The sequence below is a fragment of the Camelus ferus genome, chromosome 3 (genome assembly GCF_009834535.1).
Source record: "Camelus ferus isolate YT-003-E chromosome 3, BCGSAC_Cfer_1.0, whole genome shotgun sequence".
NCBI classification, from domain to species: domain Eukaryota; kingdom Metazoa; phylum Chordata; class Mammalia; order Artiodactyla; family Camelidae; genus Camelus; species Camelus ferus.
This window is the reverse complement of record NC_045698.1, coordinates 43,301,610-43,328,230: the sequence shown is the minus strand read 5'-3', so window position 1 is coordinate 43,328,230 and position 26,621 is coordinate 43,301,610. Positions and strand designations below refer to the sequence as shown.

General features: G+C 42.3%; 1 protein-coding gene across 4 annotated transcripts in view; it reads left to right on the top strand.

Moving 5' to 3' along the window:
• The window catches only part of ADAMTS6 (ADAM metallopeptidase with thrombospondin type 1 motif 6), a 266,890-nt gene extending 254,077 nt beyond the window's left edge, over window positions 1–12,813 (top strand). For all 4 annotated transcript variants that reach the window (XM_032473104.1, XM_032473101.1, XM_032473099.1 and 1 more), the window contains one exon: window positions 9,605–12,813. In XM_032473104.1, the coding sequence (XP_032328995.1) occupies window positions 9,605–9,714 (110 nt within the window). In that variant the 3' untranslated portion in view covers window positions 9,715–12,813. The remainder of the gene's footprint in view (window positions 1–9,604) is intronic.
• The last annotated feature ends 13,808 nt before the right edge of the window (window positions 12,814–26,621 follow it).

Below are 26,621 nucleotides of genomic sequence, written 5' to 3'. Positions count from 1 at the left end.
ACAGGGATGAGAATACGATATGCCAGTGTCCACTATGACTCCCAAGTTTCAGATTTACGTCACTGGATACTATTAATCATGGTAAGAAATTTAAGCTTCTATTTGGAAATTAAGCACATTAGTCCCCAAAAGCTGTATAAATATAATGGAGTTTAAATAAGATTTTTAAAAATAAACACTGGAGAGAGGTTGAAGAAATGGAGGGAAGTTAAGGCAACAAAGGATAATAAGAAAGAAAATCAGAAGTGGAACATCAAGAAATCAAAAGTAAGTAGTGAGAGGGAAATCGGAGGAGGAGGAAGAAAGGCGATACAATTTGCCATGTTCAACATCTGCTTTAGTTTTTTATTCCTGAAAACCTTCAGCTAAGAACTAAGGCGATATAGGCTCGATCTTGACAGACTGCCACTGCCACTGATGAGGGTAATACTACATCTGCTAAGAGTGAATTATAGACATACTGAGTATCACTGCATTTGAAATACTACTCAGAGTAATTTTTTAAAAAAATACATCTGGCAGTTAGGACTAGCCTACTCAAGCTCACCTGAAATTCTATCCCAAATGCCATTTTATTCATTTTTATGCAGTTTCAAGTTCCCTTGTAGTTTATATGGTAAGTCTTTTCAGAAAAGCCTCTCAAGAGCACAAGGCATTCTGTCATCTAGCATTTATTGCTGCCAGGTAATGATTCATGGTGTGGAAAGGTGAGCAGGAAAGATGTGGTTAGTGTACATTGGTTTACCAGCCCTGGCTGTCTAACAGTGGCTTTGGTGGGTCTCAGTCTGCCTCAAGTAAGGACTCTGAGCAGCTCCAGAAGTCTCCTAAGATCCCTGGAACAAAACAGCTACTGAATTTGGGTTTTAAAGTCACATCTAATATATTAAAATCAGTGAAAGACATGGATAGTGAAGGTCACTTGAACTTTGATTTTAAGGAGATAAGGAAGACCAGTCATTTTTGTGGCCATTTTAAAGAACTCATAATCTACCTTAGCACTCAAGTTCACATTGCTGGCTATCTGGTTTGAAAAGAACCCTGGATTTGTGTTGGGCTCATAGCACCTCAAAGCTGACTATGGTACCCAAAGCATAAGACTGGATAAGAAGAAACTGAGAAAGCAAGAAAGAAAGGAATGGCTTAGTCCATGCTAAGATGCAATTAGAATAAAGTTCCACAGTTGATATCACCTTGCTTCAAGGATAAAAAATTTGATGTACTATTTCCACTGCAATGAATAATACTGAGTTCCCAAGCAAAACCAGTCTGAATATATAAACTGTCAAGATCTCAAGTACAGTTTCATCAGGAAAAGTATGCTGAGTTCACATCCCCCAGCCACAGCTCCCTCCTGCACCGCACATGCACATGCACATGCACATGCACAGCCTTTACCATCTCACTTCTCACCAGGCTCTGCATCTCTGAGGGCAGTTTGACAGAGGTACAGCTGTTTGCACTTTTGTAATCCAAAAGATAGACCCTTAGGTGAGAGTCATAACTCTCTGCTTACTGGTTCTTCCTCTGAATCTCATAAAGAGTTTACAGGCACAGGGAACATGCATTCTCCAAAGAAAGATGCTGACTGGTCCAACCTGGTCATGGAAGGATACATCCCTGTGTATCCCAGCTCCTCCAATGATACAATTTAGGCAGGCTTGGCAACATTTTATGAAAATAAATACAAGAGCGCTGCATTTCAGGAGTTGCTCTTATACTCCATGGATTAAGTCAAGACATCAGAGTCACAATGAATCTGAATCCAATTGCTTCCTAAATTCATAAGCCTCTGTTCAGCTATTTTTGAAAGCATGTCTCTTAGGTGAGAGTTCTGAAAGATTAATGTAAAGCACCTGGGGAAAAAACCCATTGGCAGATCAGTAATAAGTAGATTCATGTTTTGCCTTTGAAACTGTTTGCCTAATTTTGTCATTCAACTCTACCAAAACCCAGATTACCAATGAGACCCACTTCAGCATATGTGGCAAGTTACTTAAGATTCTAATCATGGGTCTAGTTCACATTGTAGGGCCTAGGGGCTGGCTTTCAGCCCTTGATATATTCCCAAATCTCTCTGAGAAGAATTTAGGTATATTCCATAAATTGTCATTGCCACCAGAAATCTCTGGCCTTGGGTAAAGTGAAACTATTTTCGGTCAGGTGGGTGAGAAGAGATGTAAAAAAAAGAGAAACTAGTTAGGTCCACAGAATATGTCCTAGAAACCATACAATAAGGACCTCCACCCTTCCAATAGCCTCAGAAGAAAAAAGCTATAATGTCTTGTCATTCCCCTCCCTAAAGAGTATTTAGCTGGTACATGATGATAGTCGAGGAGAAAATCAGGCTCCTTCATCTGAAAATCTTTGACCCTGCTGGATCAGATTCTACTACTCAAAAAGCAGTAGATGTAAGTGTAGCTACATGAAAAAAATATCATAGTAAAGACCAAACCTTCAAGACAGTTCAATTTCAGAGTGATTGTATTACAGAAAGATTCAACCTAAAGAATTCCTTTTAGTAACTCTCCTAGGATAATTGTTTATTTGCAGATTATGTATTACTTGGATAGAGAAAAACCAATCGTTAGATATTTTAGATATCAGCTAGAAATCTGTACTAACTCAAGATCATTCAGAAATTAAACCAGAACATGGTTATTATTTTGGTATCAGTGGGAAGATGTGACCTATTTTATGCACAACTTTTCCAGAATGGTTTTATCACAAATGTAAACTGTATTATGTATTGGCTGAAGGATGGGAATGACAAGGCTATTTAATATTTTCAATGGGCTTTGAGGATGAGGCAGACAGACTAGTGAATAATAAGTTTTATAATTAAGACCTCTCAATGATGTACATCCACAAAATGTCAGTGAGTCAATCCAAAGGCTAATCAAGTAAAACCTCTCTAGCTAAGCTCAAAAAGTGACACGTAGGCTGAATGCATCAATATAATTTAAACCTTGTGCTAATATTTTTGAGATTACATTCAGCTTCCTGTAATGATGGGGCTTTAAAACTTCTTGGTGTGTTAAAATTACCTTTCACTCATGTAATTTTACAAAATTTGGGAAGAGAGGGGTAGCTGAAGAAATGTAATCAGGCTATTCTGAATGCCTGCGACCTAGAAACCACCTTTAAAAAATATATATTTTCACTTTCTCTAAGGTGGCAGAGCAAACCTCCCGATATTGATGTCCCCACAGGTTGGCTTATCCCTAGTATCAGCCAAAAACGCAGAAGCATTGACAGGCAGAAACCTTTTTGCATTAAGATGTCAAGAATACTCCCAAAACCGAGTGGTTTTGGAGTCAGACAAACCTGATCTGTGGTTCCAGTTCTCAGACCAACTAGCTGTGTGACCCAAAATGAGTTTTGTAACCTTTTTGAGCTTCAATTTTGCCATCTATGTAAGGCTGACAGGATTAAATTTAGAAAGGTTAAACATAAATAAATACGTAAAACTGCCTAAAGCAATGCCTGGCATATAAATTTTTTCTCTTTATTTTATTTATTTTATTTTATTTTTTAATTGAAGTATAGTCAGTTACAATGTGTCAATTTCTAGAGTACAACATAATGTCCCAGTCATACATATATATACATATAGTCGTTTTCATATTCTTTTTCATTAAAGGTTGTTACAAGGTATTGAATATAATTCCCTGTGCTACACAGAAGAAATTTTCTTTTTATCTATTTTTATGTATACTGATTAACCTTTGCAAATCTCAAACTCCCAAATTTATCCCTTCCCAAATCCTTTCCCCCAGTAACCATAAAATTGTTTACTATGTCTGCAAGTCTGTTTCTGTTTTGTAGATGAGTTCATTAGTGCCCCCTTTTTCCTTTTTTTCTTTTCTTTTTTTAGTCTCCACATATAAGTGATATCATATGGCATTTTTCTTTCTCTTCCTGGCTTACTTCACTTAGAATGACAGTCTCCAGGTCCATCCAGTTTACTGCAAGTGGCATTATTTTATTCTCTCTTAAGGCTGCGTAGTATTCCATTGTATAAATATACCACAACTTCTCTATCCAGTCATCTGTTGGTGGACATTTAGGTTGCTTCCATATCTTGGCTATTGTAAATAGTGCTGCTATGAATATAGAGGTACATGTGTCTTTTCTCATTAGAATTCCCTTCAGATATATGCCCAGCAGTGGGATTGCTAGATCATATGGTAAGTATATTTTTAGTTTTTTGAGGAATCTCCATACCATTTTCCATAATGGCTGCACCAAACTACATTCCCACCAGCAGTGTAGAAGGGTTCCCTTTTCTCCACACCCTCTCCAGCATTTATTGTTCATGGACTTTTGAATGATGGCCATTCTGTCTGGTGTGAGTTGATACCTCATTGTAGTTTTGACTTGCATTTCTCTGGTAATTAGTGATATTGAGCATTTTTTTCATGTGCCTATTGGCCATTTCTGTGTCTTCATTGAAGAATTGCTTGTTTAGGTCTTCTGCCAATTTTTGGCTTGGGTTTTTTGTTTGTTTTATTATTAATTTGTATGAGCTGTTTATATATTCTAGAAATTGTCTTTGTCAGTTGCATCATTTGCAAATATTTTCTCCCGTTCCATAGGTTGTCGTTTTGTTTTACTTATGGTTTCTTTTGCTGTGCAAAAGCTTGTAAGTTTAATTAGGTCCCATTTGTTTATCTTTGCTTTTATTTCTGTTGCCTGGGTATACTGCCCTAGGAGAACACTGCTAAGATTTATATCAAAGAATGTTTTGCCTATGTTTTCTTCTAGGAGATTTATCGTGTTTTGTCTTATATTTAAGTCTTTAGGCCATTTTGAGTTTATTTTTGTGTATGCTGTGAGGGAGTGTTCTAACTTCATTGATTTACATGCTGCTGTCCAGTTTTCCCAACACCACTTGCTGAAGAAACTTTTCTCCATTGTATATTCTTGTCTCCTTTGTCAAAGAGTAATTGACCATAGGTCTGTGAGTTTATTTCCGGGCTCTCTATTCTGTTTCATTGATCCATATGTCTGTTTTTATGTTAATACCACAATGTTTTGATTACTGTAGCTCTATAGTATAGTCTGAAGTCTAGGAGGGTTATTCCTCCAGCTTTGTTCTTTTTCTTCAGTATTGCTCTGGCAATTCTGAGTCTTTTGTGATTCTATATGAAGTTTAGGATTATTTGTTCTAGTTCTGTGAAAAATGTCCTTGGTAATTTGATAGGGATCACATTAAATCTGTGGATTGCCTTGGGCAGTATAGCCATCTTAACAATATTGATTCTTCCAATCCAAGAGCATGGATTATCTTTCCATTTCTTTAAGTCCTCTTTAATTTCCTTACTCAGTGTTTTGTAGTTCTTCATGTATAAGTCATTCACTTCCTTGGTCAGTTCTATTTCTAAGTATTTTATTGTTTTGGATGTGATTTTAAAAGTGATTGTTTCTTTACTTTCTTTTCCTGCTATTTCATTGTTACTGCAAAAAAATGCAACTGATTTCTGTACGTTAATCTTATATCCTGCTACCTTGCTGTATTTTTTTTATCAGCTCTATTAGTTTTTGTGTGGAGTTTTTAGGGTTTCCTGTATATAGTATCACGTCATCCACATATAGTGACAATTTTACCTCTTCTCTTCCAATTTGGATCCCTTTTATTTCTTTTTCTTGCCTGATTGCTGTGGCTAGGACTTCCAAACTATGTTGAATAGAAGTGGTGAGAGTGGACATCCTTGTCTTGTTTCAGATTTTAGTGGCAAGGCTTTCAGTTTTTCACCACTGAGTATTAAGCTGGCTGTGGATTTGTCATAAATAGCTTGTATTATATTGAGATATGTCCCCTCTATACTCACTTTAGTAAGAGTTTTTATCAGGCTGTTGAATTTTATCAAATGCTTTTTCTGCATCTATTGAGATTAGCATGTGTTTTTTGTCCTTTCTTTTGTTGGTGTGTGGTGTGTCACGTTGATTTGCATGTGTTGAATCATCCTTGTGTCCCTGGGATAAATTATTTTTAGTAATCATTACTAGACTAATATCTCATGGAGTTTAAAAACTTATAAAATGAAAGACCAGTCATGGTTGACTTTCTTTGGTGAATAGGTTTTCATCACCCTGAAGACCAATTCTTCCAGTCCAGGCAGTCCCTAGAAGGAAAACCCAAGAAGTAGGAATGAGATCTTCCTCAGGGCCGCTCCTTCATAGGAACCCCCTACATTCCATCAAGACTAGGTGTCCTTCTTGAGTGCCCAGGAGTCACCATTTAATGGGCCCGTTATCCAAGGCTTGGCAGTCCCCAACCCTGGATCTTCCCCCAGATCTCTCCTCACTCCCACCTTATCATAATTCACCTGCTCTTTGTTAAAATCTATTCATTAATTTGCTTATGTGTGCCAATGTGTAGCCCTTACTCAGAGCCTATATACCGCTTGACAGGGATCCCAGAGAAATAATACAGAATAGTTGTTCTCAGAGGCACATGTGTTGGTGGTAACAGTAACAAGAGGTAATAAACTAAGTGCTCACTCTGTAGGCGTTACCTCATGTAAGCCTCACAACATCCTATGATGAGGTGGTCTTATCACTGTCCCCATTTCATAGATGAAGAAACTGAGGTTTGGAGAGGTGAAGTCATTTGGCCAAGGACAAACAAATCCTGGCAGGAAGCAGCACCAGAATTCATCTCCAGATCTGCTCCCCTCAACCCCTGGTGCAGGCAGGTCCTGGGACACTCATAAGCAGTCTTTGCCTCCCTAAGCTTGATCTTGCTCCCAGGACACAAATGATTCCCTGCTTTCAATCAAGTTACTTGGAATCCAATTAGCTGAGAACTAACTTAACAGGTACTGGGAAGTTCAGAGGTGGCTACCTTGGCAGCTGCCTTTAGCCTTTCCCTAGACTGTTCCTGGACACTGTTCCTGGCCAAAGGGCTGTGCTGGAGCCCCTGCCTGCAAATGAATCTTCTCATTTCCAGCAGCCATCTCAGGAGCCGAATCCCTGAGTATTTATTTATACTGGTAACAGCCTGAATGCGTGGATGGGAGGGGTAGTTGGAGGAAAAAATAATTTATGAATATTTTATTTTATTTATTTGTTATCTATTATTTAATCAGATTCCAAAGTCTAAATCTAAAAGAAAAATCTGTGAATTTTCTTGTATTTTGCTCATCTCAGAATTTCCCTGGTCCAGAAATTCTTCCAAAAATGAAGTAAAGAATCTCCCAATAAACTAGTACTTCAGAAAATATTCTTATTTTTGTCTTCAAACTGACATACCTATAGAACAGCATTTTCTCAGCAGTGATCTAAATATTACATCCTCACTGAGAAATTCAGAGCACAACTTACTGTCATCAGGTGGTAAGAGATAATAATAACTAGTAGTGATAATAATAATAATAATAGTAAGTCAATGTCCTATACTTACTGAATGCCAGTGATGCGCTAAGTGATGACACAGGACACACAGGCTACATGTGGGAGCGGGGAAGCTCATCATCCCTATTCACAAACAGGGATGCCTAACCTCTTATGCACAGAAAGGTTAAGCAACTTGTTCAGAGTCATAAAGTTACTAAATAGTAAAGCTGGGCTTAAACCCAGGCAGTCTGGCTTCTAATTTTATTTCCTTGTACTATTAAAACAACCAATCCTCCTCTATTCGTTTATCAACTAAATCATTTTTATATTTTTGCAAAGAAGACCAAAGCCCAACGTTTATTTGGTACTTTAAGCCGTCCCACCAAGCCCGGTCACAGAGCTTTGAGAGTGGTAGTCTTTGCCGGCGGGCTAACCCATTAGGATGACGATTTGAAATTAAAGATGAGAGATATTGGGTCAGCTTTTCTTATCATTTATACTTAGCTTTTCTCATCCTTTTAATAATTGCATTAACTGGATGATATATCCCTCTTGGTAACACTAAAACAACTTTTTTTTTACCACAAAAATATTCTTAGTCTAAATGTTTTCTTGGTTACCTTTTACTGGTCATGACGCAGAGGGGAAATAATAAGTGAATTCCAAGTTAAAATATATGGAAATATTTTCGTCTCAAGTTCAAACTTGATTCACTAGGTATCATTGATTTTTTTTCTTTTTTTTCTTTTTTTTTTTTTTTTTTAGTGCAAAGTTTCGAGAAATTTTTCGTCTCTCCTACCTTCTTTCAGCCAAAACTTAAATTTACTGAGAATCCTAGTGTGGAAAGTTTCTGTTCAAATTTCTAACTCCTACTCTCTCTGTAGCTCACATCTCTGTTAAGGGAGCTTCGTAGTGGCAGAGCTCATGCTTTCAGAGGATTGAGGGTTACAGCGTAAAATTTTACATCTTTCATTGAAAAAGCCATGAAAGTGAGATCAATAAAACTGTTACTTTTCAATAATGAGAACTAGAAACTTTCCCATTCCTTTGCATTTAATTTTCTAAGTTTATCGTATGGCTCATGTACCACGTACATGATTTCTTAGAACTTTAGTGGATTTCTGAAGCCAGGGGAAAAACAAGGCAAATAGACAAGGAAACAACAACAATGCTGCTCTGTTACACTAAATGTTCCCCAGTGTTCTGCCTGATTCTAATTACCTTAAACAATTTACCCAGAATGCTTCAGTGTAACCACCTGGAAAAGTGAGCGTAGAACTTTGGTTCTGGGAGGCACATGGAAATTTAATTACTAGATTTACAAAGTATTTTAAAATCCCCAGATAAAAGTGACCAGAAGACTGGAGGAGAGTATCATCGTTAGCAGCATGAGCCTAGGCAGGGTGGCGGGGCTTTCTGAGAGTCGGAGGCCGACGTCTCTTTCTCCACACTGGCTCCTCAGCCTTGTCTTCAGCAACCAGCCTTGAGGGGAGGCAGAGAAAGAATCATTTATTCACCTTCTGGCTGCAAGAACTGCAGACTTCAACTGGGGCAATTCTAGCACTGAGGAGAAAACACACATAGGAAAAAAGAAGGCCATGTCTCACTTCCAAATTAAAAAAAGACATTTCTACATGTTTCCATAACCCACAGACTGCTGCCATTTGAGGCCAACCCCTCAGAGTTTTCCTCTTTGTCTAGTGCAGTTGCTGAATCTAGGCCACCGTCAGCAGTCCTTTTCGTTCACCCAGGCCCGTCCCCACACCCCACAGATGCAGAGATTCTCCTGAGACGTGTACTTTGGTATCAAACAATGCAACTCATGTTTGATTTTGGATAACCTTGCACTGCTGAATAAAATAACCCTTGAGAAAGAAGCAATAAAAGCTCTGTAAGAAAAATGACTCATGTTTCCAAGCTGTCTAAAGTGATCACTTATCCCAACAAATGGTAATTCTTTCAAGACACAGTGGGCATGCACCATACTTATAAAAGTCTGGGAGAAAAGCCTTGCAATCATTTTTTTTTAATTTGTGTTAAAATATATCAAAAGACTGTTTCTGGTAGGCTGTACCAGACAGGATATGCTTAAAAACAAAAACAAAAACCATATGGATGTGAAAGCCAAGGTGGAACTGGCGCAAGGGGCAAGGGTGTGTGTGGGCCGGGGGGACTGGTCCTCGCCGAACATCCGGGCTCATCGTCTTGTTTATGTACTTGTTTGTATGCCTCTAATCATTTTCCCATTTCTGCCCTCACTCGTTAGAGTGCAAAGATGTGAACAAAGTGGCTTATTGCCCACTGGTGCTGAAGTTCAAGTTCTGCAGTCGAGCATACTTCAGACAGATGTGTTGTAAGACCTGCCAAGGACACTGACCCACAGAAAGCCAGAGAGAGCGCCTTGTCATTCATCATGGAAGTGCATCCGTCACAGAGAGCCACCCAGAGGAAGAGGATTGATGTCCTTGCAAATGCATTACCCTGTGGAAAACGTAACCACTGGTCAGCCCGAGCTGACAGGATTTCAATATTATTTTAACTTCTGTGAAGTGGGATTTATTGATCCAAAGTGCTGGACACAGAATTAGGAGGGAATGCCAGATTGGAGAGATCCAAACAACACAGGGAGACTTGCTTACTGTGGAACGTTTGTGTTCTTTCGAGTAAATCCAATAGCCTGTTTACCTCCTTGGACCATTAAGATAATTTTTATTATGGACTTAGCAATGACACTGAATCCATTTGTATTTAAAACTGTTTAAAATGTAGCTGTTATGACTTGGTCAACTATGGAAGTAAAGAAGATTCAGAAATCTTAAGTCATAGCTTGAAAATATTTACTATACTTTATCTCACTACAACAGCACCACAATTTAAATTCTAAAATGGGCTTTGAACTGTAATTTAAGGAGCAATTATAAATCAAAAGTAATGCAAGTTTGTATTATTCTTCTTCATTCCACTTAATTTCCTTGGGAGTAATCCCCCTGTTCTGAACACTGCTGTGAGCCATGTAGAAACTACATTAAGCCGAACAACAATGAAGGACTTAGTTGAAAGCAGTGCATCAGTTACTGCAGCTGCGCAAGTCTGTAAACTCACTGCTAAAGGACTGGCCAACTTGCCATTGTGCAAGTGAAGCTGAGATTTCCATTAAAACTTTAAGAGAAAAACATTTCAATTTCATGCAGAAGCCAGACCTGGGGTATGGTAGAGACTGAAGTGCCAGCCCTCTGGTGCCATCACACAGGATGCCTCAGTTCTTACTTGAGTCACCCCAACTCACTTGTGTTTACATCCTCTCCAGCCACAGAACGGCTTCTGCCTTGTTGGATTGTTGCATATGCATGTTGAGCTTACCGAGATGATACCATGCAAAAGATAGACTGGCTCAGTGACAACCAGGCAGACCCTTTTGCTGACAATTACGATGGGTTCCAGATGTCCCTTCTTTGATATGGCAGAGGGGCACTTATTTATATGAGAGCAAGTGTGTGTGTGTGTGTGTGTGTGTGTGTGTGTGTGTGCGGGCACTTTTGGGTGTGTGGGTAGATGAGTGTGCTTGCACATGAATGTGCTATTTCTGTGAGTTTTAAAGTAGGCAAGGGATAACAACCAAAGAAGAAATGCTCATGAAGACTAGAGATCATAAAGCATAATTTTAACAGTCACTCAACCAAGTATTTTGTATTTTTTATGGATACTCTGAATGGCAACTAAATGTGAAACCCAGTTTCTTGGGCGAGTCAAATTCTAGAATCAAATCCACCTAAATTAAATTGACTGGCGTATATTCTCCCTGTCCACCAGTATCACACCATGCTCATCAAAATATCTGACATAGAGAATTTAAGAAGAGAGAGAAAAAGAAGAGGGTACTTGCTTATATGAATATTTTGTACTTGAACACTTGCAGCAGGTTCTTGATGAATGTGTTTTGTGTCCTACACGTGTGTGCGCCATGTGACGACAACACCTCAGACTCAAACCAAACGGCTACTTTTAAAGATACTACTTGCAGTAAAAGAGTATGTCTGACTTAAAGCCATCACTGTGCTCTGAAACGGCATGTCAGGTGTGTCACATATGCCATGACCTAAAGTGGTTGATTAGGTTTTTCAGAAAGAAAGAGAGACTCACAAACTTCAGAAACCAACCTAAACATCAGGTATGCTGTGGACAGTCGGCACGGAACGTTCCTCTGCATGCTCAGTCAGTCACCCGGTGTCCTCGCCTGCTTTCTCAGCACCACAGCTCATGGCCCTGAGTGTCCAGAGAGAGCTCCTGATGATAGACGAGTGGCCAGGGCCCCCATCAGTGCTGCCCTGGAAGGCAGCCCAAGTGCCTCCTCAGCCATTCAGGGAAGGGCAGGCAGCCCACACTTGGGCAGCGCGGCCCCAGCACTGGCTTCCCTTGGCCCCTTGCGAAGAGCAGTTAACTTGGTGCTAATGTGCCCTGGTGACGTACAATACACGAACAAAGGATGGGTGGTTTCTGTGGCATTTTAGGCTTACGTTTGCTATCAGAATCTGCTTTTCTCCGACATAAATATCAGCTCATGTTTTTATTTCCAAAAGATTTCTTACATTACTAACCAAAGGCAACTTTTCACCTCACCTGGGAGCTAACGCTGTGAGGGCCACCCCCTGTGCCCTGTGCAGCACCCCGACTGGTGCTAGAAGAGGAGGACAGCCAGTGTCCCTCTGGGGTGTGCAGGCGCACCAAGGCCAGGAGGCAGAGGGCTCCTGGGGGCAGCGTCAGATCACCTTCTTAGAAAGCGCCAGGCACAGGATGGAACAGGACCAAACACTTTCAGTAGGCCTTGAATTTAAACCTGAGTGGGGAGAAATCATACCCCACAGTGCACCACGGCACTGCTGCTACCCTGTAGTCACGACGCGGCACATGGTGCTCTGGCCCTAAACAATCACAGTAGGACAGTCAGCGGACACTGAGCCGCCCGGCAGGCCCCTCCAGGAGCGGTGAGCTATGTAGGCTACTTAAGGAGCCCTAAGGAAACCGGTGCCCGTGGCCAAGAGCAGTAGCTGCCACTGGCACGAAGGCCCACCAAAAAAGGCAAGGCAAACACACCCAGCAGATTAAACCCCTTGACATACATATGACTCCCCAAACAGTCCATTTCATTAGGAATTTTATCATCTGAGTGAATGTCACATAGGTATCCTTAATAATACAGAATGAAATTACCTTTGTATTATTGTGATTAGTTGTTGCTTATTATTTTATACTCAGTATTAATGTGGTACACTGTTGCTTTTTTTTTTTTTTGCTTTTGTAAATTATATTCTAATTTATTGCCATGTTTCCTAACACTTGTCCTACATTCAATCTCCTGCTTGTAATGAAAATGAAAAAAGTCATTGTAACACTTGATGGAGTGAAATTCCACACCAGGCACAGATTTTTTTAACATAGATAATTTAGTGAAAATAAAAATTCAGCTTGTAAGAATGATTCAGATGGAAGTTGTCTATTCCCTGAAAAGCTGGTGTTAACTCACAGTAGGAGGAATGTATCCCTTGGAACACCACAGTACATTATCCAGATTTTCCAGGTAGCATCCAGGATTGAGATACTTTGTTGCATCATTGTTACCCTCCTCAGAGGATGCATCTATTTGTGGTATTTCAGTAACATGTAAATGCAAGGCCTCAGTTATTTCTGGGGGGGATTCTATCCCCAGATGCCACTAGCCAACTATTCTGAGGCTAGAAAGGAAGTCCAGATTGGCCACTGCCAGATACCTTCAATCACATGGCCCACAATTTTCTTGCCCTCTCCTCCTTTTGCCTCCCATGTGAATTCTTTAGACTAGAAGAAGATGCAAAATACTTCACTGTGGAAAGGGTGTTGAACAAAGAGTTCGTGCTTGAGGGATTTTTCTACTCAGACTCAGTGGGTAGCATAGAATCATGATGGGCATACCTTTCCACCTTCAGGCCTTCCACCTTCCTCTTAGGCTGAATCACTTGGCTGAACTGGGGGATACTATCATATGCAAAGGCAACTCAGTATGTGGTTAGAATGAAGCTCAGCAGCTAATATGAAGGTGGCCCTCCTGCATGCTTAGCTCTTTAAGTACTTTCATAGTGACAGCATCATCAGTTACATAAGATGTGCAATGTCCAAGCATGGTTGTGCTTTAATCCGCCTACCCCATGCCCTTCCTCTACACATTCGATCTTATACATTAGAAGAAATCAGGTAAGGTGGTTAGATAGTCCCCAAGTCATCCTAGGAGCCAAAAGTCCTGGGACCAGCTATTTTAACCTACTGCATTTGCAAAGAGTGGTTCTACTAGGAGTCAGGGAGAAGGGAATAGCAAGAAACAAGGCTCGCCTTAGCTTGGATTCCTCAGATTCAAGCCTATCTTCTCAACTACATTTGTTTTCAAGCTTCCAGTTAAATGTTTCTCTCCCTGTGAAATGTCTAAAGGGCACTTGCCTGCTTCACTGACAGCGAGGACAGTCTGCCTGCATAGAGAGTGTGCCGCTCTCCAAGGAGCTCTAGGGTCATCCTTAAGGCCAGGCAATGTTTTTTCGAGTAAATTAGGAAGAACGTTGGGTATTGATCCTTGTAACAAAAATGTGTGAATTTGTGTGGTAGGGTAAGAGTCATTACTTTTAAAAGAAGGGAAAAGAAATGTATTTCAGGAAGAAAAAAAAAAGGCATAACCCAGGAGGACTGGAAAATTCTAAACAAATGATGACAGAAAAAAGATCAGTCACTGAATAAAAAAGTGACAGATAAACTGATTTGCAATTCTGTCTCATTCATATCATCAGAATGTTTGGGATAAGCTAACATATGTTTTTAAAAAGAACAGCTGTTCACGATGGTTTTGTGCTTCAGACTTCAAAACCTCAGGCTGGAACTTAGAAGGAAATGATCTTCTCCCATCTCCTTCTCAGAGTGTTATTTCTAGCATTCCTTGTCCCTCATTTCATCCACAGACAATGTCTGAGGCCAGAAATGAAACAGTGGTTTGAGGGCTGGCTCCACTCTGGGGGGAACCCAAGGTTATGCCCATACTGTCTCTTGGTGATGGCTTTCCTTAGGCCACTGAAAGCCTTTAGCTGCATTAGGTGATGAAAGCTAATTTCCATGATAATGTCCTGTCTTCTCCTAAACAGCACCCTGTGATTACAAGAGGACCTACTAGCACCTGATGTCCCCAGGTCCAGGGATTATGGAGCCTGAATATTCTCGTTTACCTGAAGACATGGAACACCATTCCTGACTAGTCAGGTTCCATTGTCCCAGACCTTAAGGCTTGTGACATGCAATCACGAGGCCTCTTCTTGGATCTTGGCTTGGATACCTTTCCTTACAGAGAGGTTTCACACAGGAGAAGGCAAGTTGTCCCACCAGCTCCAGGCTTCCCAGAAGTCAGGGTGCTTCTTCAGGCCAGTGGCTCAAGAGTGAGTGGCATCAGCCAGCCCAAGGCTGATGTATTTTGGGGGGGCGGGGGCTGGTCGGTGCCTTCAGCAAGGGCAGTTGTGGATAGCAAGCGACCTTATGGGCCCATAGAGCAGTAATGGTGAGATGAGGACCCTGAAATCCCAAGCAAAGGTAGCAGCAGGAAGCTCCAGTCCAGGGCTAGAGGTGCGGCCTCTGTTTCTAGAGCGTGGCATCAGCCAGGGTCAGTTACTTACACAGCCTCCTGTGTCCCTGTTGTGCCCAGGTGCTGTGCTAGGCACTTAACACATGTGCTCTCGTGGAATGTCCTCTCAACAAAACCAGGACAGTACTGTCAGTCCCCATTTACAGGTGCCAAAACTGAGGCTCAGAGAGGTTAAGTAAGTTGCAAATGGTCACAGGCCAGTGATGGAGTGTCACCTCTTTGGCACATGTCAGGGAGCTGCCTGGTCTGCCTCTGGGACAGGGGAAGGATGCTTCTGTACCAGAGAGAAAATGACTCATCAGGCCAGAGGAAGTGGGGTCCTCCTTCCTGGGAGGCAGTGGGCCTGAGGCCTTGGGAGGGGCCTCGGGGGTCAGGGAACGGTGAACTTTGGGCTCCTGTCTGGTAGGTGGTAGTGTTCACTATGAAAATTCCAGTGTGTGGTGACAAAATTACAAGTGGGGACCAAAAGTGGTTTCTGAGCATGTAGTTAGGGTACGTGGGAAGAGGAGGAAAAGGAAGGTCAGAGACACTGGAGGGTGGACAGTGTCTGTGATGGCAGCAGCCAGACAATGTGAAGGCTCTTCCTGCCCCTGAAACGTCCTGTTTTGAATCACGGAGCCTATTCCTGCCTGACAGCCCCCACACCGTTTCCAGACTTGCCAGATGGCCTTGCTGACCTGTTTCCACACAACTGGAGCAGAGTAATTCCCGTGTTGGCTTTGGGGTAAGTTTTGAAGAAGAAAGGTGGGTTCTTCTCTGTTTTAGTCAGAGCAGGACCATCGGGGCTTGAAAGCTCAGGCCATGGGGTTGCTGCCAATAAGCACATTCTTGGACCTTCTGCGGTGGGTCCACAGAGCGGACCCAGGTGCTCTTTCAGCCCATGCCAGAATGGACTGACCGCCCAACTGGCCACCTGCCTCCACCCCACCGACAAGGCTTTGGCTGGCCCTCTACCAAACAGCTGTGCTGGGAGCCACAGGTGGCCGCCCACACTTGTGCCCAGGCCAGCAGCTGCATTGGCCTGACTCAGCCTGGCAAGATGGACCTCGTGTGCCTTTGCCCTCCGCCCCAGCGCCTCCCCGAGCCAGGTCACTCAAGGGGCTGGGGAGAAGGAAAGGCAAAGCTCACAGACACTAAGGAATTGCTTTTGTGATCCAAGGGCAAGCAAAAAGCATACTGTTCTCTTCCCCTTCCTTCGGTAGCATCAATTTTGTTATTTTATTTTTAATCATTCAAATTAATCTGATACAAATGAATACTCATTTAGTTCCTGTGTGTTGGGTGTATTATTCTTAGAATAAAAATATCCTGGTGCTATGTATCTGTATAAATAGAAAGGCAAAGGAAGATGACATCCCAAGTTCAAAAACATAGTATGTAGTTATTATCGGGATAATAATAAGCATTACTTGATATCCTGAAAAAACAACCAGAGAAGTGGCTAAAATATAATATGAGTTTGAATTAAAGTGAATAGCAAAAAAAAAAAAAAAAATTATCACAGCTGAATGAATTGCAATAAAAAATAATTTAATTCAGGGTTTTAAACTTTCAAACAGAAAAAAAGTAAAATTGAGAAATGAGATATATTTTAATTTGAGATTAAAAAGAGAAAATGTAAGTTGGAATTATGAAACAAGATAATAACCTGGAGCCACTTTTAGCTTTGAGGATCTTCCGAGTGTAGGCTGGGCTAGGAAGATGTCATTCTCCACTGAGCTCAGGGGCCAAGCCCCCACCAAGGTGGAGAGCTCCTGCTGAAGGGAGGGAAGAGGGGCTCACTGTTTCATTTCATCCCACATTTAATCTCAATTACAGAAACTACATGTAACAACTCTCTTTTATGTCTGGCTTTTTAAATCAATGCATTAGAACTTAACTCTCCAAATGAGCACTGTTCCCTTCCATGTAATCACCTGAGATCACTCTGTACTCATTCTTAGAGCAAAATAATCACTCAAAACTGTTTTCAAATTGCTTGTTTAGACTATCTCCCAGGGTAAGATGGATTTGATTTTCACAAAAGTCCAAAACCAAATGTGGTGAGTAATTTGCATATAATCATTCTGGCTACAAATATCTTCTTACAGATTGACCCCAGGTGATACTACAAAGCGACTCCAAATATGCTTTAAGTGACTTCTTTGAAGAATTTCACTCATTTGGATACAAGGGTGCTAGTGTTTTGTCTAAAAATTATTGACATTGCTCTATAATCCAATTTAAGATTACTATAACACATTTCACTCTTTCCAATTCTAAAATTAGCTAGAATCTGGACCACCTAAACTGCTGTGTTATCTGTTAGGGAAAAGAAAGATCTCTGACCTCTCAGGGTTGAGTAAACCCTTCAGTCCAGGAAGCCAAACCACTTCTCAGACCCTGGAGGTTAGCAAACAGCTGTCCTTCCAGGATTCTCCTTCCAGTGGGCTAATTAAGCAAGGTCTGCCAGCAACATTAGGGAAGCAGCCACCGCCAAGTGAGCAAGACTCAGTGCTCTGCTTCCTCCCCACTGGGGCAGGGTGACCACACGGATGTGCAGCAACTGACACAATTGTAGATGTTGTTCCATTTCTGAAGCGCGATTCATTTCCCATTTGCTTAAATGATCATTCCAAGATGAGCCTGTGCTTGGATCCTTAACTGGCTGTGTGTGGGGCTGATAACCCAGCACTGAGTGTCCTCTCCCTTAGTCTGAAGTTGTTAATGATGTGTAAACAGATACAGATACTCAAACATGTGGGGGAGACTACTGTCGTAAGGAATTCCAAGAGTGGTCTTTTGAAGAGGACAGTTACTCCCTTATTCGTTTAATTTCAGAGTGAATTTTCACCATGCTTTTTTTTTTTTTAATGAAACAGATACCCATGTATCTATCAAGACAGAAACCAAAGTTCCCCCCCCAACATTTTTGCTGAAACTGCCTTAAAATCCACAATTTTTATGTCTTTTTTCCCCCTGAAAGAACCGAATGATTTTAAATTCACACCCTCTCTTTCTCAAGAGCCTCAAAAAGTCTCCTTGGGTGGCCTGGAATTCTTATTCCTCAAAATTAGCAATAACAGCCATAGTCAGGGACACTTTTGGAGTCCATTGTCAATCCAAATTAAGAAGAAAACTTAACTTTAAATGTATTTACAGTTTCCCCTTCAAAGAGGCTAACCAGATCAATCTTTTCCATCAACTTCATAATAATCTAATTGCTGGTTATTGCCTAGGAGAAAAGCCCTGATGAGGCAGACAGATGGGGTCCCTTCAAAGAGTTCTAATGAAGAAAATGATGAATGAATATGTATTTACTTAATGCAATGTCCTTTATAAGAGTGAGAGGTGCTGAGAAATTAGAGGTGTTTCCTGCATCGCTGAAGTTGTTTAATTCAAAATTTTTTGCTTTTGGTAAGAAATCATTACCTTTGTTTCTTTACTTTGTTTTTATTTATTTTGGAAATTTCGAAACATAAGCAAAAGCAGAGTAACTTGTTTGACGACTCTCTTCTCACCCAGGTTCTGGCAACTATGAACACGTGACCAGCCTTCTTTCCATCTCTACTCCTCTACTATGATTTATTTAAGAAACATTATATCACTTCATCATTAAATATATTGGAATGTGTCCCTAAAAGATAAAGACTCTTAAAAAAGACTACGTTACCATTAAAAAATATTTGCATTTACAATGTAAAATTTGCATTTGCTCATTTTAGAACTACTGTCCCCACACTCAAAGAAAGTAATAAAAATTGTGTGTACCACTTAATGGGCATCTATTGTGCACTCTATTCCAGGCAGTATAGTAGGTGCTTTCTGTCTATTATCTTATCATCATTATTATTGATTTTATAAAAGAGGAAACTGAGGCTTAGAGAGGTTGAGAGACTCACCCACTGGCAAGTTGAGCTCAGCAAGACTCTGGAAAACCAGGATTTATGAGAAAACAGCTCTTCCACCGCCAGTACCTATCCTGTTTCTCTGTTGCGAATCACATTTAGGAAGAGGAACATCCAGCACCCCTCTCTGCTTGCTGGTCCCAGAAGAGTGTTCCAAAAACAAGTAACTCGTGGAGAAAACAATCCTCCTTCTCTGGCCCTTCTGGACCATTGCTGCTTCCAACCTTAGTTGCATAAGATATTGCTGCCTTCGCGTAACTACCTTGTTGCTACAAATGATTTCAGCCATATTTTCCTTTATAACCAGCTATAAAAAGCTGCCCTAGTTAAAACTTCTCTCAAGTTTCCCCTTCAATCTCCAACTCCATTGTGAAATTTCCAACTGTGACCATAATTAATAACTAACTGTAACAAGCTCAACTGTGGAATAAAATGTGTAAATAAAAGTTGTCTGTAGAGAAGTGTCATGATGTCTGCAAACAGCTTTCAAAGAACTGATTTTTTTTTTCAATGAGGGGAGGTGTAGAGAGAGAGCAGAAAAACAAATATTGCAAATGTTCGTAGTTGGGAAATAGAGATAAGCAAATAGGAAGAAAACCGCCCATAGAGTGTGCGTGTGTGTGCATGTGCATGGGTGTATGTGTGTATTCACATGCATGCATATGTATGCATGTGTGCTCATGGGCCCCGCGTGTATGCACGTGCTTGTGCACATGCGTGTGCATGTGTGTGTGTATGGAGAGAGGACGGGAGGAAATGAGCAATGGTGTATTGATATCTCAGTCAAAAAAGTTAAAGCTTAGTGAAATACTGTTTCCTATCCTTTTTCATCTTTCTAAGCAGGAAACCAAGTGAAGGGCAGGACTTGAAGTCACAAGTCTTTCATGGGAAGACTGGCCAGAAAGGAGAGCAGCTGGGCTAAGACCCAGTTCTGAGTCCTAGTCCAAGAATGAGTTTTTCTCAAGTTGGAGCAGTGGTTCCCAGACTTTCAGATTTCATGGACCAGTAAAATTTCAAACTACTTTGCAGACAGATGTAGAGTGGCTACCTTTTTATTTTGCCAAGCAAAGACATTTTTTAAAAAATCTATTATTTACTATTGCCATAAAAGGTACCTTCCTAAAAGAAAGGACATTTTAACACCAAAAACGCAAATAAAGTTACTCTTTAGAAGTTACTACGTTGTTCTTATTTTTCCATTTAATGTCTTTTTCAAATAAGAAGGCTTTTAGCTGCAAGTATACACAACTACAAAAGTGACCTGACCACTAACGGCAGGGCGGTTCCAGTTCCAGATGCAAGTCCACTGTCCACACGATCCTGGAGGACCCGGGGACACCTTCTCCCCTCTGCTTATCTCCGTGTGCCCATGGCTTCCCTCATCTGCAAGACGATGGCGGCAGCTCCGAGGGTGCGTGCAGAAGAAACAGCAGTTAGCACAGAGAGGCAGCCCCTGCTGCTGTGTCACTATCACGGAGAAAGAATATTCTCAGAAGCCCCCAGCAAAGGCACCCTCAGAACCCAGCGGCCAGGACTGAGCCACACTCCATGCCCCAGTGCCAGGGAGGCTGGGACGATCTGCAGTATCTTTGCCTCTCTACTGAAGCTGCCTCTGCTAACCCGGAGCAGGGATCAGCTGTTTCTAGGGACCAAGGGACAAAATCAAATTTCTGAAAGCCCCAGCTGGGGCTCACATGAGTCTGAAGCCTGATACTTGGGAGCTATTCACTTAGAGCTTCCCATGCTGAGGCCTGCAGCGCCTGCTGAGCGTATATCCACGGTCTAAGAAATGCTTTATTTGGTTTCATCCAAGTTGAGAGCAGAGATTTATGTCAATACCTCTCAAAGTCTTCCTGCATTGCAAGGGAGCCCGAAGCAGCCTGGCCAAATGATATCATAGCTCTGCTGAGAAAAGCTTGAATAATCTCCCATCATTTCACCCCCAACTGCACGTGAATAATTCCTCATCTTTGTTAACTGCCTTACTGAATTATTCATGAAAGCAAAGGTATTCAGACCCTCGGAACTGGCCTTCCCTTGCTACATAAAGGAAATTGTAACAGCTCCTAGTGAGAGTTGTTAGTGTTATTAAAATGAACCTTTTACTCTCTTGACAAGCTGTGGAAAAAGTGATAACCTACAGATAATTTTAAAACAACATTTTAGCCTGGAGCTGCACTCTCTTTTGAGATGCGTACCATCACTGAAATTGTATAAAAGAGAAATTACAACTGTAAGCAAAAACTGAGGAAACAGATTTCTAGGGTAAAATGACAGAATGAAGCAATAATATAGAATCTCTCATCCCCTAGTTTAATAAAATAAACAAGGGAATTTTTAAAAGGACACACACATGAAAAATCACCAGCAACAAACAGAGAGGCAGAATCATATTCTGCTGTCAGTATTGAAAAATGGAAGCTGAAGGAAAGTCTGGTGCGGCCCACAGTTAACATAGCTTCTAACACTGCCCCCACCCATCATAACTCATGCTTAGAAAAGAAAATGAGTCAACAAGATCTTGAAAACTCTCACAGATATCCTCAAACATAGGAAGAAGCAGACTAGGGGGCTGATTAAGTGGCTCTGGGAAAAGCAGAGGAAAATCATCGAGAGCTGAAGTCCGTGCCTACCGCGACCTCAGAGATAAGGAAGGCCACAATCTATGAAAAACAGTATGGCCGTTGCTCAAAAAATTAAACAGAGAATTACCACGTTTTCCAGCAGTTTCACGTCTGGGTATATACCCCAAAGAATTGAAAGCAGAGACTTGAGACGTTTGTGCCTCCATGCTCGTGGTGGCATTGTTCACAGCAGTCAAAGGTGGAAACGACCTAAGTGTCCATCGACAGATGAGTAGGTAAACAAAATATGATACATACATACAGCAGAATATTATCAGCCTTAAAAAGGAAGGAAATCCTGACACCTGCTACGACACAGATGAGACTGGAGGACATTATACTAAGTGAAAAACTAGTCACAAAAAGACAAAACTCTATGATTCGACGTGAATGAGGTACCTAGAGTCAAATTCATAGAGACAGAAAGTGGAATGGTGGTTGTCAGGGGCTGTGGGGAGGGGGAGTGAGGAGTTAGGGTTTGGTGGGAGCTTGAGTTGAAGAGAATGGAAAAGTTCGGGAGTCAGATGGTGGTGGTGGTTGTACACCAGTGTGAACGTACTTATGCTACGGAACTGTGTGTATTAAAATGGTGGTTGTAAATTCTGTGTTAGGCATATTGTACAACAATTTTAAGGAAAGAAAGTCTACGAGGACTAGCCATCTCCTAAAACACTGGAGATTTTGGGAGAAGATCCCAAGCCCGCAGGGTAGGGATATACTAGCTACATAAGTGGTGGACTGTATTGTCCTTCCCAGCTGCTCCCCCTCCTCCCCATCCTTGCCCTTTGCCATGGGACTTGAAGTGGCCCCTGCTACAGAACAGAGACTGTGTCCCTGCCTGTTGACTTCGAGCTTGGCCATATGACTCTCTGTGTTTAGCCAATGGGATGTGAGCAAATGTGATATTCTCTGTATCCTGGCCTTTGGTGGTTGGCTCTGTCCTTTTTCCCTTCTGCCATGAGATTGGCTTGTCCAAAACAGGCATCGCTTGGATGGTTTCTATTTTGGATGTTCATTTGAGTGTGTTGGAAGCACACATCCACACAATGAGCAAGAAGAAAATGTTGACGTGTTAGCACAAGGGACCCTCTTTCCCTACCTTCTCTTCTCTCTGTAACCCTCTCCCTCTCTTCCCCCAGTAGAGGGGACACTTACTGAAAGCATTGCCCTAGATAGAAGGTTCTTTTCTGTCACATGCCTGGCTTCCCCATCTTGTGAGCCAGGTCCTAGCTGAGGGTGACTATTCCGAGATTCCGTTGTGAAATCTGTCTTCCTCCAAATTTATCTAGAGAAATGAAAACAGCCCATCCTTATGAGCTCATGGGAAAATCCTGGCACTCTTGCCAGAGCATCGTAAGGGAAAGGCCATTGCTTCAGACAGACAGGGGCGTTGGAACCTGGAGTGGAGCGAACTCTCTTCACCAGAGCCCCACATCTCAACTTTCCTCCTCAGCTCGTATAAATATACCTTCCATTGTGCTTGGTTTGCTGCTTTATTCTAATATTCAGAATTTGCCTACTCCTACTTGAGATGTGTAAGTTGCTAAATCCAGGGCAGGTCCAAGATCTTTCCCGACCTAACTCAACAGGAATTCTCGCCTATTCCCTCAGTGTCTGCCCAAAATAGGTACAATTATGAGAGCAGCTGCCGCCCACAAAGTGCAGGCTGCCGTCCCCTGGGCTGTGGATCAGACAGAGGGAATGAGAGAGGGTTCTTGCTAAGAAGGCCTGTGGCAGAGGCCTGGAGGCACACACTTGCCAGACAGAAAATAGCCCAAGATGATGATCTCAGCTTATTCCTGATTACTGCTAATTTCTAGTTGCTGTACTGAACACAGAGTTAGAAACAGTCTGTGCTTGGAGGGTTTGCAGTCTAGGCTGCCAGTGGCATGCCCCGTGCACGAGGCTGGTCAATAAATATCACTTGATGAGCCGGGGGTCTGGCGGGGGCGTGGGGGGGGGGTGACGGGGGTGGAGGGGGGACAAACTGGCTCCCTGAAGAGTTCAAGCACTCAGTACAAGAGGAGAGAAATGGGGATTCTGCCAGCAGTCAAAGTCTGGCCTGGTTGAGAAGGAGTAACAAAATGATAAATAATCATTCCTGTTTATGAGCAAGGAGATTTTAGGCCACAGGACTCGGGTACTTCTGAACTCCTGCCCCTGCCCAGCAGCCTCAGGAAGCATTGGAGAACAGAATCTTCCCAACTTTTGAGAAGAAGTTGAGCATTATGGAGACCTGAGCCAGGTTTCCCATGGTTGGATCGTTACAAATTGCCCTCAAGGTAGGTTTCGTGCCTCCCAGCCAAGGGATACAGTTTTCAGACCTCACGTCTCCTTCTCGGGACTTTTCTGATACAATGCCACCTGTCAAACATTCAAAAAGCTCTATGGCCCAACCCGGTTTGGCTTTGAATTCAATTTGGCAACAGTTGGCGGTGTGAAACGGAGACCTTTCCCCAAGAGGCAAGAGTAAGTGTGGCCCTGGAGGAGTGTCCCCTGTGGGAGAGAAGCAGGCGACACCAGACACCTCTGCTTCCCTGAAGTGTGGCCCCCACAAGTGACAGACATGACAGACTCACTCCCTAGTGCTCAGATCATCTTCTGAGACACTGGATGACAGCTGGCCAAGAACAGGCTCCACACCTGGCTGGCCCAGCTCAGACTTCTCTCTGAAAATAGCATGTGACTCCAAAACCTCCATTCAGGTAGCCTGGGACAGTTTGAAATGTCTAGAACCTGCCTAAAACAACAAGAAAACTAAATGGCTTCCCTACAGACATGGCTGCCAACTTGATCATCAGCAAAGGGAAAAAATCAATATGCTGAATTACCCTGAAAAAATGAAATGGAAGCCAACTAGATTAACCAAATAGGCAAGATCCATAGCTCTTAAAAAAAAAAAATCACTAGACACCACCAAAAAGGCTAAAATATAAAATCAGGAGTTGCCAGTCAGTAGAGACTTGGCATGTTGAACGTGGTGGACCAGCTGTCCAAGATGACAGGATTGTTGTTGATGGGTACTGGCCTCCAGGGAGATGGGCTTTGGATGATGTTGCCATGGCCCAATCACAGTTGTTTACATCTGTTCCTTGGAATACTAAAACAGCTTTGTCCTCCAAGCCTCAAGCCCCCGTGGAAGCGCAGACAGCCCTGTCTTGAGAAGATTCCTCCAGACACAGGTCAGCTAGAGGGCACAAGGGGACACTGTGGCAGAAGAAGCATTAGATGAGGGGTCAGAAAGGCTGTTTTCCACCTCTGCCTCTGTCAGCCGTCTGACTTCACTGCTTCAGTTTCCTCTGGGCAAGGTGGGGCTCATACTTCCCTACCCTCTGTGTGGATGTGAAGCTCCAGTGACATCTCACACGTAAATTGCCAGGTCCCGAGGCTGTCGGTGTCCCAGGGCAATTCCACCATCACCTTGGCTTGCAGTAGATCTTGAGATGGTCCAGTGTCACCATGTCAGTCACAGAGAGGGGCTTCGCCTGCCACCTCCCCCCACCAATTCTTGGAGTGTGAGTATATCTTTAGATGTTCCTGTGAATTATTGCTCCTGTTGGATGATTGCCAACTAGAGACGGAAGCGATACCCCAGTCTATGCCCTGTTCCTGGAAGTGTTTGCTAGAATCTAGTGTTCACTCTACTCCAGGCCAAGATACTGAAGATTCTGGCAAGGCTTAGGGTGTCTCCTAAACCTACCCCCAAGAATCAATCCCACAAAAGAGCATTTGACAAGTCCTCAGAATCAGCATGATTATCTCCGTGGTAGAGAGGGAAACTGAGAAGGCAGGACTGAAAACAGAGATGCAGCACTTCATGAGAGGAAAAGTTTGAGGTGATCACAGGGAATGCATGAAAACAAATCAACACATGGAAACCATGAGTTGAAATCAGATTGGGATAGACTAGACTCGATGCACTTTGGGGTGCCTGCCCAGCCCCTCTTCTCTGAGAAGAGGCCCCCCTCACCCGTCAGGTGGGGGCCTCGCAGCCATATTTGTGTAGCGTGGCTCAGCTTCCGTGGCTTCAGCTGATCAGGTGGGGCCTCAGTGTGGATGGGCTGATGGAATTTCCCTGGGAATGTGGAGCTGGGATTTAAGAATGCAGCCAGTCTCTGGGCATGGCCGGACCTGCAGGTCATATAAACTTGTTCTCTGCGGAGCCGACATCTACTGCCATGTGCATGGTGGTGCAGGAATGCTGACCTAAATAGAGAAGAGAAAAAACAGACACACAAAGACAGCCAGAGGGGAGAGCCCCCACAGCCTCAAGGAGAGAGTGGCTGCCTTAGTTCCTGGCAGCCACCCAGGGGCTGATTCCAGTCCCTTGGGAAAGCAGCTCCTTCCCTGCTATTCCATGAGACACTTCTCAGTCCTTACACCACATCCTCCTTTCATCACTCACACTAGACTGAGTTCATTTCTCTTCTATGCAATTCTATAATATAATTAGGCAATATAATAATCCAAAGGAACTCAAGAACCTTGCTGATCAAATAAGGTTTAGACTTCATTCTACAAGCGATAGGGACAGTGCACCGCCAGTAAAGTGGTAGCTCCTCAAACCACTACTTAGAGAAAGTGTTGAAATGTATCTGACACAACATCTTCACATAACAGCCACTCAGTGAATGGTTCCTGAATTACAAAGTCAGGATAGGACTTAAGTCATGTGTAGGACACTATATTTAGTATAAGAAAGGAAGATGATGAGAAAATACTGCTGGTAGGTCTTACTAATCATCATGATAATTGAATGATCTGTTACTTATGGCACAATACCTGGGGACCTCCATCTCCTCTAGGTAGTATATTTGTAGAGTATGTCCATATATTCTGGCACCTAGTGGTGTTCAGATGGTACAAGAATGGCAGTATTTATGGAATCTTCTTTTACATATGGTAATTACAAACAGATGGATGTACACTTCAAAATACTTCCAAGGAAAGATGTTTCCCCAATAGATATAAATATTAGACAGATGCTAGACAGGGGAAACCTAGACATTTCCTCCCCAGTGACACAGGACTTCTCAACCCTCCTCCCATTACGCTATGCTCGAGACCGTGCTAGGGACCAAAGAGACATGGACAAACTAGAGATTGACCACATAAATCACCATATGC